Source organism: Ambystoma mexicanum, chromosome 4p (assembly GCF_040938575.1).
Source record: "Ambystoma mexicanum isolate Mex_15411 chromosome 4p, UKY_AmexF1_1, whole genome shotgun sequence".
In the NCBI taxonomy this organism is placed as follows: Eukaryota; Metazoa; Chordata; class Amphibia; order Caudata; family Ambystomatidae; genus Ambystoma; species Ambystoma mexicanum.
In genome coordinates, this window is record NC_090927.1 from 78,065,474 (window position 1) to 78,084,221 (window position 18,748).

Below are 18,748 nucleotides of genomic sequence, written 5' to 3' on the forward strand. Positions count from 1 at the left end.
AAAAAAATGACCTGCACCTGTCCTTGTTCATATGTGATATCTAGATTTCAGAACTGTCGTAATTGAGGAGAACACGCTCTTGACTAGGTCCTCCAAGTGCATAGGACTACTGATGTCAGCTACGCTTTTATCTATCTAAAGTCTAGAGAGGAGCACATATCTGATTTCCTTTGATAGATAATAGGAAGTGGAACCGTGGGTAGCACAGGTGAAGTAGTTTTACTGGATGTGTTCAATGAGATACAGAGATGATCTGATCAATCAATGGTTTTATCTCTGACCTCAGATCATGTTATGGTCTAAAATCCAGTCGATTGTGCAACCTCTAATATGGACAGGAAAAGTGACATGGTGTGCAAACCCAAGATCACTTAGGCACAAGAATAAACCTGAACGAGTGGGTCATTATAGTCCGAGGTAAAATCTCCAAGCAGTGCATTTGGTTTTTTGGCCTTAAAAAGGGCAATATAAAATCAAGAATGGTGTTGTTCAGAACTTTGGATTTCTAATGAGGACAATAGACTAAAGGTAGGTCAATTTGACACTTAGTCCGTCATATCCCTCGATGTCAGGGCAATTAAAGGTTTGTAGTGTGAAAGATGATTTGTGACATGTCTGGAGGGTTGCCTAAAGCAATGTCAGAGGTTAGGATTCCGTCTAAACCTTCCAGCCATCACCTCTTTTGTTGTGCTTTAATCACCCCGAGTGAGACGGTTATGCCCAGGCATGGGTCCCGTGCCTGCTGGGTCTAGAGACCTAAGCTACTCCTCACTGTTGATGCCCAATGAGGCCGAAACATGTCTGGGGATGCTTGTAGCCTCATGCAGAAGGGATGTGACCTAGTCATTGGGAATGGACTGCCCCTTTGAGGGTGGGACTACACCAGTTTTGCATATGGTCTTTCCCATTTCTGTAATGGCTTGGCAGGCGAAGAGCGATGGTCTGAAGGGTTGCCCAGCACAATTCCCAGAGGTTAAGATGAATTCATGCTAAACCTTCCAGCCATCACCTCCTTGTTTTGCTTTCTCACCTTGAGTGGGACGGGTATGCCCAGATGTGGGTCGCTGGGACGAGAGACCCAAGCTACTCCTCACTGATGATGCACAATTAGGCCGAAACATGTCAGGTCTCATGCAAAAGGGATGTAAACAAGCAGTTCGGGATGGACTACCCTTTTGGGGTGGGACCAAGCATGATTTGCATATGGCCTTTCCCCTTTCTGTAATGGCTTGGCAGGTGAAGAATGATGTTCTGGAGGGTTGCCCAGAGCAATATCAGAGGTTTAAGATGAATTCTAAACTTCCAGCTATCACCTATTTATTTTGCTTTATCAGACATAATCCTGGTCTCCCTAATCTCTTAGCATTTTTGTTGTTAAAAATAAAGCCTCTTGAACCTGACAACCTTGACTTTAATTTGTCTGTTTATCCCCCGTCCATGACACCCCCAACCAGTCAAATAAATCTGGGATTACAATGCCCCTCATCCATATGAACTCAAGTATTGCCTGCCAGTCCTCCCCAGTCATAATCAATACCTCTTGCATAAGGAGTGCCCCCTCTGGCCCTGCCGCTTCCACTGTCCTCTCTGATTTCTCCTCCTGTGGAAGTTGAAAACCCTCAGGTGTTGTCAGACATGTCTGTTCCTCCATCACCCCTCCCTCTTCCTTGTGCCCGTGCAAAGGCTCTGTCACTCCTAAATCCTCTCCTCATCCTGATCCAATCCCAAATAAATCTCACGGTGGGTACAAACTTCAAGTCCACCTCCTGGCAATTAACAACACACTCCCAAGAGAAGTCAACCTCCTGTTCATCCTCCAACTACCCTCCTCCAAACCTTTGCCCCTCTTCCTGATGTCAATTCCTTCCTTCCCAGTAGGAAATTAGATCTAATGGAAAGGTGTCTGAAGAGAAAGTCGCAACCCCTAGCAATAAAAACCAGGGGAAACCCAAGGATGAACCTTGGTGTCCAAAGAGAGGAGGGCGAGTGGCCTATGAAGATCTGCTGAACATAGGTCATGAACCAAGAGGACCTCAACCGAATTTACAGAAAAACCTAACTTGGATGGCTATGAAATCTTCATTTTACCAGCTCCAAAGGGCCCTAAAGGGCGACATACTTCTGGACTAATTACTGCGATACGATCAGGGAGTGAATTCCATTTCATCAAGACATTAACCTCAAACTTATTTTTCCAAGCACTATTGTTAAATTGGAGAGATGTGGAAAAACGAGAAGACTTCGATTTGGGCGACAGTATGATAGTGATTGATATATACTGGAACCCTCTGGCCATGAGCGACAAAAAATACCTGGAAATGACAGAGAGCTTAATAGATGAGATATACACAGAATACAGTGTGATGTACATCATCATATGTGATGACATGAAGGCGATCTATCCAAAAACATCTAGAGAAAAAATCCAACGTAAAAATAAAACGCTAACAGAAGAGAGGGGTATCCTATTGTCATCATTGATGGATTCCCGAGATCTATGCAATTTACATATGATGTCGGAGCAAGACTCAAAACAAGTTCCAACTTGGGAGAGCGATGGTCAAAGAGCAGCTGTAGACCACGTCTTTGTGTCTAGAGATTTCCTCCCCTTCATTACAACTTTCGAAATAATTTGTACAAAACAAAGCAACCACAATATGCTAATGATGAAGTGGAAGAGCAGGCAAGAGAAAATAATTAACATGGCGACATAAGTAGAGGGTTGTAATGGTGGCACCCGTTTAAGACTAACTGCAAACTCCAAAAAGTTATATGACAGTTACTAGCTTTAACAAAGATGAAATAGATGCTGCAATCATTGACTACCAGCCGCTCTTAATTGCCTACCATATGAAGAAAAAAAATGAAATAAAGATACATAAAAACTAAACCATCACACATACAACAAAGTATTGGTCGCTAAAAAAAGAATCCTAAGAGCGGCCAATCACCAGGCAAAAAAAAACAAGGAGGCTGAATATAGAGAGAGTGCCAAGGGAGTCATGAAATCATACAAAACTTGGCTACAAGCCCATCGACTAAAAATGTACCAAGCAGACTCGGAAGAAATGCTGTGAGTGGTCTGCAGCAGGAAGTCGAGGGAATTCTGGTCCTTAATAAAAACAACAACGAAAGACACAAACGACTCACTACAGAACAACGTAGGAGAAAAAGTGTAGATAGCCAGTTTTCTGCTCTCTTCCTAAAGCCAGCCTTAGAACAATATCATTAACGAGATACGACTCTAACAACTTGGGACGTACCTTATGATGTAGAATCAATCAGAGAGAAAATATCTAAATTAAATACCTTAAGGGCGCCAGGTCCAGATGGGATCACCAATGCAGACCTTAAAAAGTACCCAAGTGAATGGGCGACCTTTAGTCATGAGGTTATTAAAAGATTTATCTCAACAAGAACAATCCCAGCATCATGGAGGACTTCAACGGTGGTACCAATTTACAAAAACGGCCCAAAAGAAAACCCAAGAAACTACCGCCCAATCGCCTTGTTAGATGTCATCGGCAAGGTCTTTGGTTTGTTGGTATTAGACCGCTTCCAATCATGGGTTAGATCAGCTGGACGTGCTGATCCTTTCCAAACAGGCTTTGTAAAAGATATAGGAACAATGGCAAACATCCTCCTTTTGAGTGCCCTGAAGGGAAGAATCATGGAAGGCAGCCCAAGACTTTTTGTGGCTTTCGTTGACCTGGTCCTGGTCCAGGCTTTCAACCAGGTCAACAGAGAAATCCTGTGGAAAAAACTGTGAGATTGGAAGTGCCCATCAGAAATCCTAGAACCGATACAAGCCCTCCATAGCAATATATCCATGAGAGTGCATCTAAACCAAGCTGGGTTACTATCTAAAGAAATTCAAACTTCAAGAGGGGTAAAGCAGGGATGCCCGCTTGCCCCGGACCTTTTCAACTCGTTCTTAGGAGTATTCTGAAGATGATATAAGATTTTTCCCTCCGGCAATAGGAGGCGTGAAAGTTACACGCCTCCTGCATGCAGATGATTTGATTGTATTACATCAAACACCAGTTGGTCTCCAGAGACAACTAGACAACCTGGCAAAATATATCGCACAAAACAACTTGCAAATCAACAAAAATAAAACAAAAATTATGACGTATGAAAAATCTGTCAGAAAAACCGAAAAACAGCAATGGTATTTGGAGGGATCAAAAATTGAGCAAGTTAGAGAATTTAAATACCTAGGAATACCATTGAATAACAGCTCAGTCGAACTTCAGATGCAAGTGTTCCTTTTTGAGAAGACAAAGAAATTGCAAAAAAAGGTAGCAGGCGCTCCTCTCCAGAAAGAACATGGCATGATAACCTGTTCTGAGATGAGAGTTTGCAGCACACGCTTTTTGCTCACTGTACCTTTCACAGATTGGAAATATCCATTTGCATATCGGTCTTTGTCCCGCCCACATGGGCAGTCCAGCACCAAAATGCTATGGCAATTCCTCTCTGAACAAGAGTACCAACAACAACCACATGCACGTGTTTCAGCCTTGTTGGGCCTCATCAGTAAGGTGAAGCTGTGCCTCTCTGAGCACAGTGAGCAGGGAGTCCACGTATGATTGCCCCCAGGTAACTTAGGGTGACCAACCACAAGTTCCTGTCCTCTGAGCACAGTGAGGAGGACAAAGAAATTGGAAGCCCATGTAAAAGCGATTGATAATAAATGTGGACTCTTCTCCATGATACCAACTATACATTTCTATAAGGCTAAGGTCGTCCCTGTATTGACATACGGATCAGAGGCAATACCAAAGATCCTGCAAAAAACGTGCCTGAGATTAGAAAGTTACTTCTGGCGACAAGTGTTGGGGCTTCCAACATCTACCCCAATGGCGTCAATAAGTCGAGAGTTGAGCCTCTTCTCATTACAGGCAATGATATATTGTAACAGTCTGATGCTGTACAGAATAATTATCCTACCAAACCGCCCAAAAATCTTCAACATCATTAACAACGAAATTGAAAGAATGGGAAACAAAACGTTGATAGAATGGTCAGAAACAAACAAACGCAAATTAGAGGAGTTATGCTGCACGGAAGAAGACCTCAAGCAAAATCCAGCAAAGATAAAGAAAAAGTTGGAAAACTGGGACTGGATGCAGACAATCGAAACTGCATCAAGAAACAAACTGACGTCCAATCTGCTATTCGCAGGCCCATTATTAGCGTCTTCCCCATTCCCATTGAGCCCTATGGGAGCTCAAATGGGAATGGGGAATGGTTGGTTGAATGGGGACTTACTGGGTCCTCTAGGGTCGGAATGACCCGGTAAGTCCCCATTGAACCAGACCAGAACCGGAACCGGTATGGAAGGCAGCCATGGTGCTAATAGCCAAGGAAAACAAATAATAATACAGGTCACACAAGGTTCAATAGGACAAACACAAATACAAATGGAATTAGGAATATGAAAGGGGAAGTTGCTTGTTATCTTTTGAACTTTTGGGGTAAAAAAGTGGAAAAGGAACAGGGGAAATGGCGGGAACTGGTAAAAAGGAAGGATGAGACATGGGGTAAAATAAGCACACAGACAAAAGGGGCAAATTGAGAACACAAACATCTATTGCACTGTCAAGAAAGATCGCTAAACTCCTCTAAAATTGAGCAAAATGCACAATTTGTGGGCTTGCCCTGTAAGCAGCAGCTCCTCCAGTCTAAGAGGAAGCTAAATTGATATGGTGCTTTTACAGGCATTGTGAGCCTCTGAGAGCATATAGCATCTTGCCACACGATTCAGGGATTCAGATAGGCCCGCCAAATGGACACCATCTGTTACAACCAATGGGGTGAGTTTGGACCCCATTAATGGCAGTTGGTGAGTCCGGCAGGAACTATGAATACCGAGGCGCATATTCAGTTCATGCCGTGAATGGGTGGAGGTTCACCCCAGACTTACGCACCACTGTCATCAACCATGATACATCTAATGCACACATGCAATTCAACCCTGACTGCCACCAATCATCAACCAAACCAGCAACATTCCATCAACTCTGAACAGCAAGACCCACATGAATGATCATTGCCCACTTTCAGCACATTGCAATGTCTGCATATGTTCAAGAAGCTGGAACAGTGCTGGCAGTGACACATTCTATCAGGGCAAGTTAAGAAATTGGACTGTTTTACCATACCTTTCCAAAGTGATGAGAAAGAGGTTGCTGATGTTTATAAAGTGGTATTTTATACTTCTTATTTAACTGTTTCATCTCTTACCTGACAGAGACCGCCGCAGTCCAGGTGCAGTGAGCCGTGCCTGCCTGGATATCAGAAACTAATGTTACCAGGTAACCAGGTCTGCTGCTACGGCTGTATCCCGTGCCCAGAGGGTGAAGTGTCCTATCACACAGGTAATGGAGGCTGCCATGTTCTGAGCTTGGCACAGGGAATGGAGACTGTTATGTTTAAACCCTGCCTAGTAGTAGTTTGCAGACCACCAAGGGCACTGGGATGAACAAGGCATGGCTGAAGGCAAGGCTGTGGGCAACGTGGCACCAGGCATGGCTAGTGGCTGCTTCATATGGCTCTGTGCTGCCCCTTGGCATGCCCTAATGACATGCTTTCATCTTCCAATAATAGTTCCTACTGGGAAACTACTCAAACAAATATATGCCCCTACAGATACAACAAATATAACATTGTTTAGTGGTCATAAATACAAACACATACTTGAAAAACAAAATATAGCAAATGTTTCACAACATACATGTGTTTCTAAAATACCCAAACTCATTCAACAAAAAGAAACATTCTCACACACCTTCCACTCTTTCATACTACAATTAAATCATACACCTTATAACCAAAGAGTGCACTTGAACTTTGCTAAATATCCCTATGGGCAAACAAAGAGAAGCATATCTATATATACATATAAATACGTAAAACAACAGGAAAACAACATATTCTTATTGTAAAGCAAGCTAGTTTATGCGTGCAGCTAATTAATTCAGTTTATCACAGCTTTCATCAGGACATCAGTCAATCTGATGTTTTGTTGTAGATTTGATAACCAATGTTTACCTCTTTCCTTATCTTTAAAACAATTAGTTCCTTGATTTCTAAACGTTTAAATGCCACCAAATAAATAATTGAATCTGTGTAAATATATGACACCTCACTTAAATTGCAAATTAGTGGGACTTATTTGCAAACACAGCAACTTTCAACAAAGGCTTCCTTATTTGTTTGGGACAAAAGACTGATCAAATCACGAAAATTGGTAGGGAGGTAAATTTACCAAACATCTTCTCTTTGGGTGTACTCAGGTTTTGGTAGAATACAGAGCAATTCACAATCATTCAAAACCTCGAACCAGCCAATGAGCAGTTGCCAATATATCTTTGACAGCATAGACCCCTTAGTGCTCTGTAGGCAAACCAGAAGCAAACAACATCGAACTTGACATCCTCATCGCACTCCCCATCCTAATGAAATCGATATTGATGCTATTAACACCAAACAAACACGGCATCCGGTCGGGCCGAAATCCATTTCAGTTATTTATCTTTATGTTAATGTTTAATTTTACTCAAGTTTCACATCCTGTGATGTCACTCACAGGATCTATGAGGGGGAAGACATCGTTTTAAGGAGTTCTACCTTGAGATCCCTGTGCCATTCATGTAATTATAAGTGATCATACACTTTCTGCCACCAAACTGCAAGCGACCCAATAATCCACCTGCAGCTCACATCCCAATATCACTGTTCACACGCCATCTAGGCAGGCTTCCAAGTGTACAATATCACATCACCCATGAAGAGTGCATCACGTATGGCGACATGTCATATGTCTGAATATGTGAATATACATTCATTTGAGTCCCCACATCACTCGCAGGGAAACATTAAATCCTTGCTTGGATCAAATCCAAGGACTATTGTTCTGTTCCCCAAGCTCGCTGCAGTCATGCCCCAGAATGCGGGTCTAAGTTGATTGTGTCGTGGGCAGGTATGCACCTGTGGCAAAGGCTACATGTACATATCCTAACACTACAGTTTATTTTAGAAAATTGGACCGCACCACTGCACAGAAATCTGACAATTTAGGGCCTATAACTCATGGTAGGGCGTCTGGAGCTTCTAGAAAGCTATTATGGACTGTGTTTTGGGGGGCTGATGGCAGTTTAAATAGAAAGGAAGGAATATGCCAGGGGTGGTTGCTGGGAAATGGCTGATTCCACAGTGAGCATGTAGAAACAGTATCCAGGAACTCAGCATCTCCGGAGGCCTACGATCCACCAGAAGTAAGGACATATGCAGAATTGAACTCCGCTGGTGCAGGAAGGAAAAAACCCGAAGACAGGCCTTGTCTGTATATGCCCTAAAACTCTGGATCCTCCTCCCCATCAACATCCGATTTGACCCCTCTCCTCTAAGTTCAGGAAGGAGCTCAAGACCCTCCTATTCAAGGAATGGCTCTTCCCCAACACCTAGCTCCATACCCAGTCCATTCTCCACCATACCTGAGACTGGGTGAGTTGATCACCACTCGTTCCTCCCCATGTTACCTGAAGATCAATTGCTGACAATTGCCATCCCTCCCCTGTTGTTAGATCCCCACTCCCTTGTTTTTCTGCTCTCTAACCTTGTTCTTCCCCCTATGATTGTATAGTGCTCTGTTGCTTTCCAAAGCAAGTGATACGAATCACAACCTCTCTTCATTTCTGTTAGGGGAGGGAATCCAACACCTATACCCAAACCTAGAAGTTTCCTTAAAAGTTCCACTACACTACCCATTCTAAACCCTTATACCTTATCTAAATCAACGTACTTGTGCAAAGTAAAATCAGTTTTGTATATGTGAAACACTGAGACGAGACGTCCCCCTGGAAATGCAAAAGTCAAACATGAGAACTGTGGTGAACAATCTAGTTGTTTTCCAATCGCTAAAAACAATTGGAACCATGAAAAGGAAGAAGGACATTGGTTGTTGTGGGAGTAGTAGTGGAAGTCGAGAATGTGGTGGAACTAGGCAGACGAGATAGAGTGAAGACTGACGCACGACAGGCAAAGTCAGAGGAAACCCAGAACAAGCACCCAAGAGACAGTTACAGGGAGGGCTTTGCCGGGTGCTGCAGGCACTGTCATTATCTTACCGAGGCACCCTCTGCAGCAACAGAGGAGACAAAGTACCTGCAGCAGGGAAGACCTAACAGCCCGCAGGCTGCAGGCAATCTGCAGTCTCTTGCAAGCTTGGCTAAAGAACACGGGGAACCAGGACTTTGGTGGCTGGTGTCGACACGGCCGAGTGGAGGAGAGAGCAACAACATCTCAGGAAACACACTGAAAGAGCAATAAGCAGCGTGGTGGCAAATAGTGTTGTGGAGTAATGCTATAAGGTACCAAAAGGAGGGCGGGGGGGAGGCCGAGCTTAGTCATTCAGGAAAAGTGGTGACATGGCAAAAAGGGGGTAGAAAATAACCCCACATGAAAGTGACAAGCCCGTAGGAGCTGCATAACGCCCCCCACCCCCGACAACATAAGAAAAATTGACAGGACACTGGACTTGAATAAACCCAAGCTACCGGGGAGTAAAAGCCAGCACAAAACGCAAAATACATGTGGCAGGTTAGTGAACCAAGTGTATTAGACCAGGAAGGACAAACATACCAAACATTATGTCGTGGTCCGGGCAGGGCTCAATGGTTCATTCACAGACCAGCTGTGGAGCCTCAGAAGTAAATCCAGGAATGCTTTATTGTATATATCCACACGTGTACAGTTACTTGTAAGTATATTACAGGACATGTAGTCACACAGAGACCCGCCGGCCATCCTGACATCACAAACTCACAAGCTCAGGCCCCCAACTGACACACATGGAACACTCAGTTACAACTCTCTCTCAACATTCTCCTGAGCTGCCAATCATAACACTCCCCAACAACATTCTACTAGCATGCATTCATGGCCAGCAGGGCAGGACAAGACTAGACTTACATTACAACAGCCAAACATACTTGGTAGGCTAGTAAAACAAGTCCAATTGACTGACGAAAAAGAAATGCATACCTTGGCAGGAGAGTATACCAAGGCTGTGAATCAGAAAGAACCCAGGTAGACAAACAAACCTATGCAAATAATAGGTTCAGACGGAGCTTGCAGGAGAGGAAACCAAGACTGTAAAACTAGCCTAAAGCTACGTAAAAGGAAGAGCCAATACCCAAGAGATCGTTACCCCCTTAGAACCGTATGAAAGAGTAATTGTGCAACACACAAATTGTTGATTGAACTGTTTCGTTGGAACACTGTGGTTTTCGTGGGAACTTTCTTTTGGAACTTTTAATTGGAATTATAAGGCAGCAGAGGGCCAGCCAGGAGAAATGTTTCCCCTTTTGCACTTTCTGTAGAGATTAGAGTGTGAGCGTTAGATTAGGTTTTGGACACATGACAGAGAACTTTTATTTGGACTTTCTGACAGAGGCATTCATTTGTTTTGTTGAGGCAGGAAAACCCCTCATAGAGTTGGGGAAAGTTAGGCCTTTTTCTCCCAAACTCTGTTTTGATTTACTTAATACAAGTCTTTATCAGTCAGTACACTATCCTTGCGTCCGAGTCATAACTCTGTACGCTCACATTAGGTACACGCTCAATAAATACCCAAATAAAAAGAAGTAATTGAATACGTTCTGAAAATATCTTTTCAGTGACAAAGTCGCCAAGAAAAATGTATTGATTTAACTTGGCAACATAGGGGTGAGCGAGGCATGCAGATGGTAAGTAGCCATTAGGGGATGCATTAGGGTTAATGGAGTGTGTGGAGGACTTGTTATTGCTTTGTTCATGGCTACTATATGTGTTAGGGTTAAAGATTTTGGTTAGAATTAAGGTAAGTGTTATGCTCAGGGTGGTTGTTGAAGCCAGATGCTGTTGGGATTTGGTGGGGTAGAGTAATGGTCAGGGTGAGTGCTAGGGTAGGGGTTAAGGTAATGCTAGGGTTAACAGAGTAAGAGTTTGGGTTAGAGTTAAAGAAAGGGCTAGGGAGGTGGTGAGGGCTGGCACTGTTGTGGTGGGACAGGGGTTAGGATAAACCTAGGGGTTACAGTCGAGTAAGGGTTAGGGTTAGAGTAATAGTTTGGGTTGGGATAAGGCCATGGTTAGCGTTACAGGAAGCGTATGCCCTAAGGTAAGGGCTATGGGATTTGTGTAAGGCTAGTGATGAGGTTGCAGTTAGTGTTTAAATTTGTTTATTTGGATTTTTGCATCACATTACATGCAAATGAGATGCTTTTTGCGGTTGAAGTGTTAAGGTTAAGGAAAGCCTAAGGGTTAGAAGAAAGTCTGCAATTAGGGGACGAGTTAGGGATAGGGTGTTTGTGGAGTGTTGGTGATTGGCCAGCTTTCTTAGATGTAGGGGTCATTATTAGAGTTACAGCTTTGCACTTTTAAAAACAGATTTGTTGGCGACCTTATCACTAGCAACATTTTCACACTTTATATTGCTTGTATCGAATGACTATATTTTAAAAACTTATTTCTCCTGACTAGTTTTTCACATGACTACATTTTCCTGGCGACACTTTCACATGAGCTGTAGAAACGTGATTATGGAGGAGGTAAGAGCAGGGCTTGGTAAACCGAGCAGGGCTGCATTTGCCGGGTGCTGCCTGGCATGGATTGCCTGCAGTGGCTCGATGCTGAGCCATGAACCCGGGTCACATTTTCCAGAAGCAACCCAGGTATCAAGTAAGGAGCGGGGGAGAAGGTCAGCAATTCAGAGTGCTGGGGCTGTGTCTATCAAGCTCTCCAGCGGCTTTCCTGTGATGGGAGGGAACACCATGCTATGAGCCCTGCCATGCGGCGGACACCGGGGTACTCACGAGGCCTCCCCTTATTGGCTAATTTCCAGGCTTTTTATGTGATTTGCTAACCAAATCAGTTCATCAAATGACTCAAAGGCATTGGAATCCACAGCACAGCACTCCTCTGGTTAAAATCCTTCCTGACTGAAAGAACGGAAAGAACTTGGATAGCACCACTCAAGTCAGCACACCGTAAAACAACATGTGGAGTCCAACAGCGCTCATCACTATCACCACTACTCTTCAACATCTTCATGACTCCCCTGATTAACCTCATCAAAAAACATGGCCCCACCTGCTACAACTACGCAGATGACACTCAAATCATCTACAAAATCAGCGGCAGCAAAGAGCTAAACCCAACCCTTACCAACTGCCTCAATGAATTAAACCAGTGGATGAGAACCAACAGCCTTAAACTCAAACCAGACAAAACAGAAATCATGATTACACTCAATGACCCGCAAACGATCGCAACAATTCACCGGCCTACCAAACTGGGAAATCCACCAGAACCATCCAAAGTGGTCAACAATCACAGAATACTAATGGACAACAGACTAACACTAGAATCACAAGTCAACACAGTAGTTAATAAATGCTTCTTCCACTCACACAGAATCAAGAGGATATGCCCCTTCTTCACCTTCCCAGACAGAACACTCGCTGTCATCTCTCTCGTCATGTCAAGAATAGACTATGCCTACAGCATCTATGTCAGCATGCCAGAATACCTTATGAGAAAACGACAACGAATACAGAACGCATTTGCAAGACTACTCCTTAGACTCAACAAGAGAGAACACATTACACAAGCATTTAGAACACTACATTGGCTGCCAATCAAAAAATGTATCTTCTTCAAAATGCTCTGCATAACACAGAGAGCAATACACGGCCAAGGAGCGGAATTCATACAGGGAGAAATCTCCATCTACAAACAAACACAAACACTAAGCTCCAGCATGACATTCGCCTCGAACCGGAACAATACGGAAAACGCAAATTCGGAGGATCAGCATTCTCCTGCATAGCAGTGAGACTTTGGAAACTAAAGAGGGAACACTGACGAAGGAACACTGCCAATACAACACAATAAGAAACTCGTGAACTGGATCACCCAGAGAAATAAAGCACTCAACCCAAACACCACAGAATAAGATTAACCCAACAGATCAATCCAACACACAGAAAAAGAAAGACTGGTACGACAGCCGACTAACCCTACTAAATCTCTCTAATACTCTTCATAGCCACTCTCCAACACTGAAGAAACCAGACACATATCTCAGCCACATAAAACAAAAATACTGCAAACTACAAGCACCCTACCTGCACTGCACAACACCCAAGACACACATAACCCACCATATTCAATCACCCACCAAACAATACACAACGTCTATCAACTAAAACAAACCAGGACACAGTGAGCATTTTTTCCAAACTGAAGCTGCCAAACACATCAAAGCTCTCTTGCGCTTTTCCATCTCAAGCCCCCAACTAACCCATCCCAATCCCCTTCCTTTTCAGATCCTCCTGGGCACCTGGAGATATGATATGATATGGCATTTGTAACGCGCCTATACACAAGTGTTTCAAGGCGCGACGAGGCAGGGAGGGGGGAACAAGGGGAAGACAGACAACGATCCTACTAGGCCAGGTGTCATTCAGATCATGCAAGTGCAGGGGTAGGAGGAAGGGAGAAAGTGCAAGGGGCGGGGGGGGAAGTGCAGTACAAAGTAAGTAGAATAAAAATAAATAAATAAATAGGGTCAGCTGGTGGCAAGTGCAAGGTAAGTGCACACAAGTGCTGGGAAGGGGGGGCTGTAGGGATACAGAGACAGTCTCACAGTGCAGGGGTTGCCAGGGAGGCAGTGAAAGTGGAGAGTGGCTGGGCCCAGGACCGAGGTCGGTGAGAGTGGCCCAGTTGCAGATTCAGTGCAGTTTCAGTGAAGAATTTAGCAGGGGAGAGGGAGAGAGAAAGCAGAAGCAAAGAGGAAGGTTTTGAGGTGCTTCCGGAACCGGAGATGGTTCTCCTCAGGTTTCAGGGAGGCAGGAAGGTTGTTCCAGAGGGAGGTCCCTGCCGCGGAGAGAGATCTACCCCCAGCTCGTTGCTTCGAGAAGCGGCTGACCCTGAGGGAGTTGGAGACGGATGAGCGAAGGGCTCGGGAAGGAAGATATTTAGGAAGAGAGAGTTGAAGGTATTTAGGCCCCAGGCCCCAGAAGGCCTTGTGGACAATGCAGAGGGTTTTGAACTTAATCCTCGCAGCCACTGGGAGCCAGTGAAGAGATTTCAGTCCTGGAGAGATACGGTCCCTGGGCTTGAGGCCAAGGCCAAGTCTCGCAGTTCTGTTCTGGATGAGTTGCAGAGGGCGGAGAGTGGAGGCAGGCAGATTAAGATAGAGGCTGTTACAGTAGTCCAGCTTCGAGAGAACCAGGACTCAGGAGACGGTGAGCTTCTGGGGGAAGGAGAGGAATGGAAGAATACCTCTGAGGAGGTGCAGCTGGTAGTGTGACTTCTTAGAGACGTCAGATATATGAGGAGAGAAGGAGAGTGTGGAGTCGAAGATGGCCCCGAGGTTTTTTGCCTTGCAGGTAGGAGCGGGAAGAGGGCCAGTAGAGGCTGGCCAGAGGGCTGCAGGGAAGGAGGGAGTGGGTGTGCCGATGAGTAGAATCTCAGTCTTACTGGCATTAAGGCAGAGGTCATTGGCGGCACACCATTCCTGGATAGCGGACAGACAGTCAGAGATGAGGGAAGGAGAGGAGGAGGCCGAGGGTAGCCTGAAGATGAGCTGGGTATCGTCCGCATAGCACTGAAAGTTGGGGCAGAGAGCGGCGATGCGGTGGGCAAGGAGTGCCAGATACTGGTTGAACAGCTAGGGAGAGAGATTAGATCCCTGGGGGACACCACAGGTGGAGAAAAAGATGTCAGAGAGGAAGGACCCCAGTTGGACCTGGGAGGGTCGATTGGAAAGGAAAGAGGTCAGCCACGCCAGAGCCTGACCAGTGATACCCAGTTAATCACTGAGACGGTTGAGCAGGATGGCATGGTTGACAGTGTCAAAGGCAGAAGAGAGATCAAGCAGAATGAGAACACACGGAGTGTTGGAGTCGAGGTTCAAGAGCAGGTCCTCACGGATGTTCAGGAGAGCAGTTTCCGTGCTTCTGGCAGCTCTGAAGCCAGATTGATGGCCGTGAAGACTACCAACAGATCCAGCATGGAGGTTAAGCTGGGAGATGGCCAGTTTCTCCAGGAGCTTGCCCAGGAAGGGAGTGATAGAGATTGGGCGATAGTTAGCCGGGCAGGAGGGGTCGGAAGAGGGTTTCTTAAGAAGAGGGTGCACAAGGGAGTGCTTGAGGGGGGAAGGGAAGACTCCAGAGGCGAAGGAGTGGTTGCAAAAGTCAGTCAGGGCAGAAGCCAGGGAGTCGATGTGGTCCTTGATAGTTTTGGAGGAACAGGGGTGAACCTGTTTAGACGAGACTTTCATAGATCGGACTTGTCTGGAAACATCGTCAGCAGAAAAAAGGGGAAAGGCAGAGAAGGATGGAGGAGGGGTGGCTGCAGAAGGGCCAGGGGAAGAGCTGGGAAGAGAGGGAGGAAGGTGATAGGAGGAGAGTGAGGACAGGATGTCCTGAGTTTTAGAGATGAAGTGAGAGGCCAGTGCAGTGCAGAGGGCCTCTCTGCACTGCACTGAACATGTGGAGTGCAGAGAGTGCAGTGCAGAGACCATGAACATGGCAGCAGTGCACAGAAGAAATCACAATAACAACATATAGCCCAGAAGTTGGCCAACGAGACGAATGCCATTTCAATCCACTGGATCATAACAGTTTTTAGGCCATCTTCCATTGTGTAAAAGTCAATGTAACAGATACATGTATTATGTTCTGTCCCACATTATTATCTGTGTGAAGCATGAAGTAATATAACTTGTGTTGGGTCACCTTAACCTGGCTTCCCATGGCTAGTGTATGGAGGGCAATATAATGTCTTTGGGGAGCTTACTATCTTAGCACACACCTCTAGGAAAGTGTTTAGTAAGCCATATGGTTTGGGTGCCTACTTAAAGTAATATTCCTTGTGTTGGGACACCTTAACCTGGCCTCCCATGGCTAGTGTATGGAGGGCAATATAATGTCTTTGGGGAGCTTGCTGTTTTAGCACATGCCTCTAGCGATTGCTTAGTAAGCCACACGGTTCAGGTGCCTGCATGAAGTGATATAACTTGTGTTTGGACACATGGGGCAGATTGCTGATGGCTCATGCAATGAGGGCAATACATCTCTTTGGTATCTTACTTTCTCAGCAGCTGCATCTCGAGACTGCTCACAGTCCAAAGACGTTTGCTGCAACATTATTGGTTTTACAAGCGAAACTGCCCTTAACCTCTCGATTTTAGAAAAAAAAGATTAGTAATAAGGGGGTGGGAGTTTGATGACCTCAACAAGTGGGCTGGTTGATAAATAAAAATCATTGTGCATAGGGATAACTCTTTCGTATAACATATTAATTCTCAGATGTAAATGTCTTGCTTTTAACATAGAATGGATTAATAGTGGATAAGGGTGGAACCTGATTCTTAGCACTCTAATGATTTGACGATAAGCAGTTGTGATAGAGTGTTTTTCCAGAAACATACTTTCAAATAAAAATACTGTGAATGCAATTTTCCACTTTCACACCTGACATATTAGGCACTAGGTTGAATCTCTCCAATAAAAGGTTTTCTCTTCCACACATTGACCTTCTGAACTAATGGCACTGTGCTCTCTCTCTCTCTCTCTTAGATGCTGATCATTGTGTTATGTGCCTGGAAAATATGTGGCCAAATACAAGAAGAGATGGATGCATCCCAAAGGAGGTTGCATTTCTGTCCTACGAGGAGCCATTGGGTGCCGTGTTGGCTGTAATTGCTGTGGCCTTCTCTTTAATCGCAACTCTAATTCTGGGGATCTTCATACATTTCAGAGACACTCCGATAGTGAAGGCAAATAACCGTAACCTCAGCTATGTCCTCCTCCTCTCACTGATGCTATGCTTCCTCTGTTGCTTGATTTTCATTGGTCAACCTCAGATGGTCACCTGTCTTCTCCGACAGGCTGTGTTTGGTGTCACTTTTACTCTTTCGGTGTCTTCAATATTAGGCAAAACCCTGACTGTAGTTATGGCATTCCAAGCCACCAAACCAGGACGTGGGATGAGACGCTGGAGGAGATTCGGGTTCTCCAACTATCTAGTCACTTTGTGTTCCAGCATCCAAGTTGTTATCTGTATCGTCTGGCTGGTGCTAGCTCCCCCTTTCCCGTCCTATGACACACAGTCTGTGATTGGTCAGATAATACTGGAATGTAACGAGGGGTCAAACATTGCATTCTACTGTGTTCTTGGGTACCTAGCATTTCTGGCCTGCCTATGCTTCATCATTGCCTTCCTAGCAAGGAACTTACCGGACAGTTTCAACGAGGCCAAGTTCATCACGTTCAGCATGCTAGTGTTCTGCAGCGTCTGGATCTCCTTCATCCCGACCTACCTGAGCTCCAAGGGCAAATACATGGTGGCCGTGGAGATTTTTGCCATCCTGGCCTCCGGCGCAGGGCTTCTGGGCTGTATATTCCTACCCAAGTGCTATGTGATTCTTCTCAGGACGGACATGAACACCAAGGAATATGTGTCACAACGATGAGCTTCAATTGGTCATCATAAGTGGGCACCATCTCTTTTGAAAGCTTGCAAATATTTTAAGTAAATCAATACATATGAAAGCAACAGTCAACTGACAAAAAACATGTTATGACCTTTAACTACTACAGTAATCAATCATTTATTTTAGCATTTTGTATTCTGGGCTCCATTATTCACTTTAAAGCTCTGTTTGTGGGTTCTGCGGAAACTTGTATAATATGTCCTACATGTTTTTACTGCATAGGTGGTGCTGATCAGGTCCTACTTTCTGCTGCGATCTGCCTGTAAGAGTGAGCAGTGGGCGTGAATAAATGCAATGCCTGTGGCAGGTCTTCGGTATGACTCTGTATTAGGGGTCATAGGTTGTGTTGATCAGGTCCTACTTTCTCCTGCGATCTGCCCGCAAGTGAGCAGTGGGAGTGAATAAATGCAAAGCCTGTGAAGGTCTTGGGTATGACTCTGTATTAGGGGTCATAGGTGGTGCTGATCAGGTACTACTTTCTGCTTCGATCTGCCTGTAAGAGTGAGCAATGGGAGTGAATAAATGCAATGCCTGCGGCAGGTCTTGGGTATGACTCTGTATCAGGGGTCCTCTCAAGGCAGGTAATGTCAAAAACACCAAAGTAGTCTAAAAAGGAGCGTACACAAAGCAAGAAGTAACACAGTTTATTGCAGATCCAGACGCAGCTGGGAGAGCACAATTCAATCAGCACAGTGGAATAGGACTGAGAGAAGGGAGCAGTCGGTGCCGACTACCATGGCCAATCTTTTCATACATTTAAACATTACTAGCTTAAGACAAAGTTAGCAACACTGTTAAGTCATCCTACGAAGCTCATTTGCGGGAATGCGTCAGTCCCTTATGGCTCTCTATACGTTACTAGTTCACGATAGGTGCAAGAAATCTTAATCCCCTCTGACCAACACCTCCCATGTGACGTCACAAACCTTCCCACACCACCCCACAATGACAAACACTTCATGACAAAATTGCGCTGACCGACATAACTTAACTTGTCTGCCAGTGGCTAGTTCTCATGAGAAACACGATTCAACCTGGGGTTGGCTATGAAGAGAGATTCACACGGCATCTAGCCAATGAGGTGCCCTGCTAACATCGGCAAGGACACAAAACACTGTTGCACCCTCGGGAGACCGGAATTCTCCACCTGATTGGTCCCCTCCCGGCTCACCCCCGAGCTCCACAGCCCCCTTCCCAGGC

General features: G+C 45.0%; 1 protein-coding gene across 1 annotated transcript in view; it reads left to right on the plus strand.

The window, feature by feature from the left end:
* Positions 1–17,527, plus strand: part of LOC138452774 (vomeronasal type-2 receptor 26-like) — a 303,697-nt gene extending 286,170 nt beyond the window's left edge. Inside the window, exons 4-5 of the mRNA XM_069605117.1 lie at positions 6,257–6,383; positions 16,632–17,527. Coding sequence (XP_069461218.1) covers positions 6,257–6,383; positions 16,632–17,527 — 1,023 coding nt within the window. The remainder of the gene's footprint in view (positions 1–6,256; positions 6,384–16,631) is intronic.
* The last annotated feature ends 1,221 nt before the right edge of the window (positions 17,528–18,748 follow it).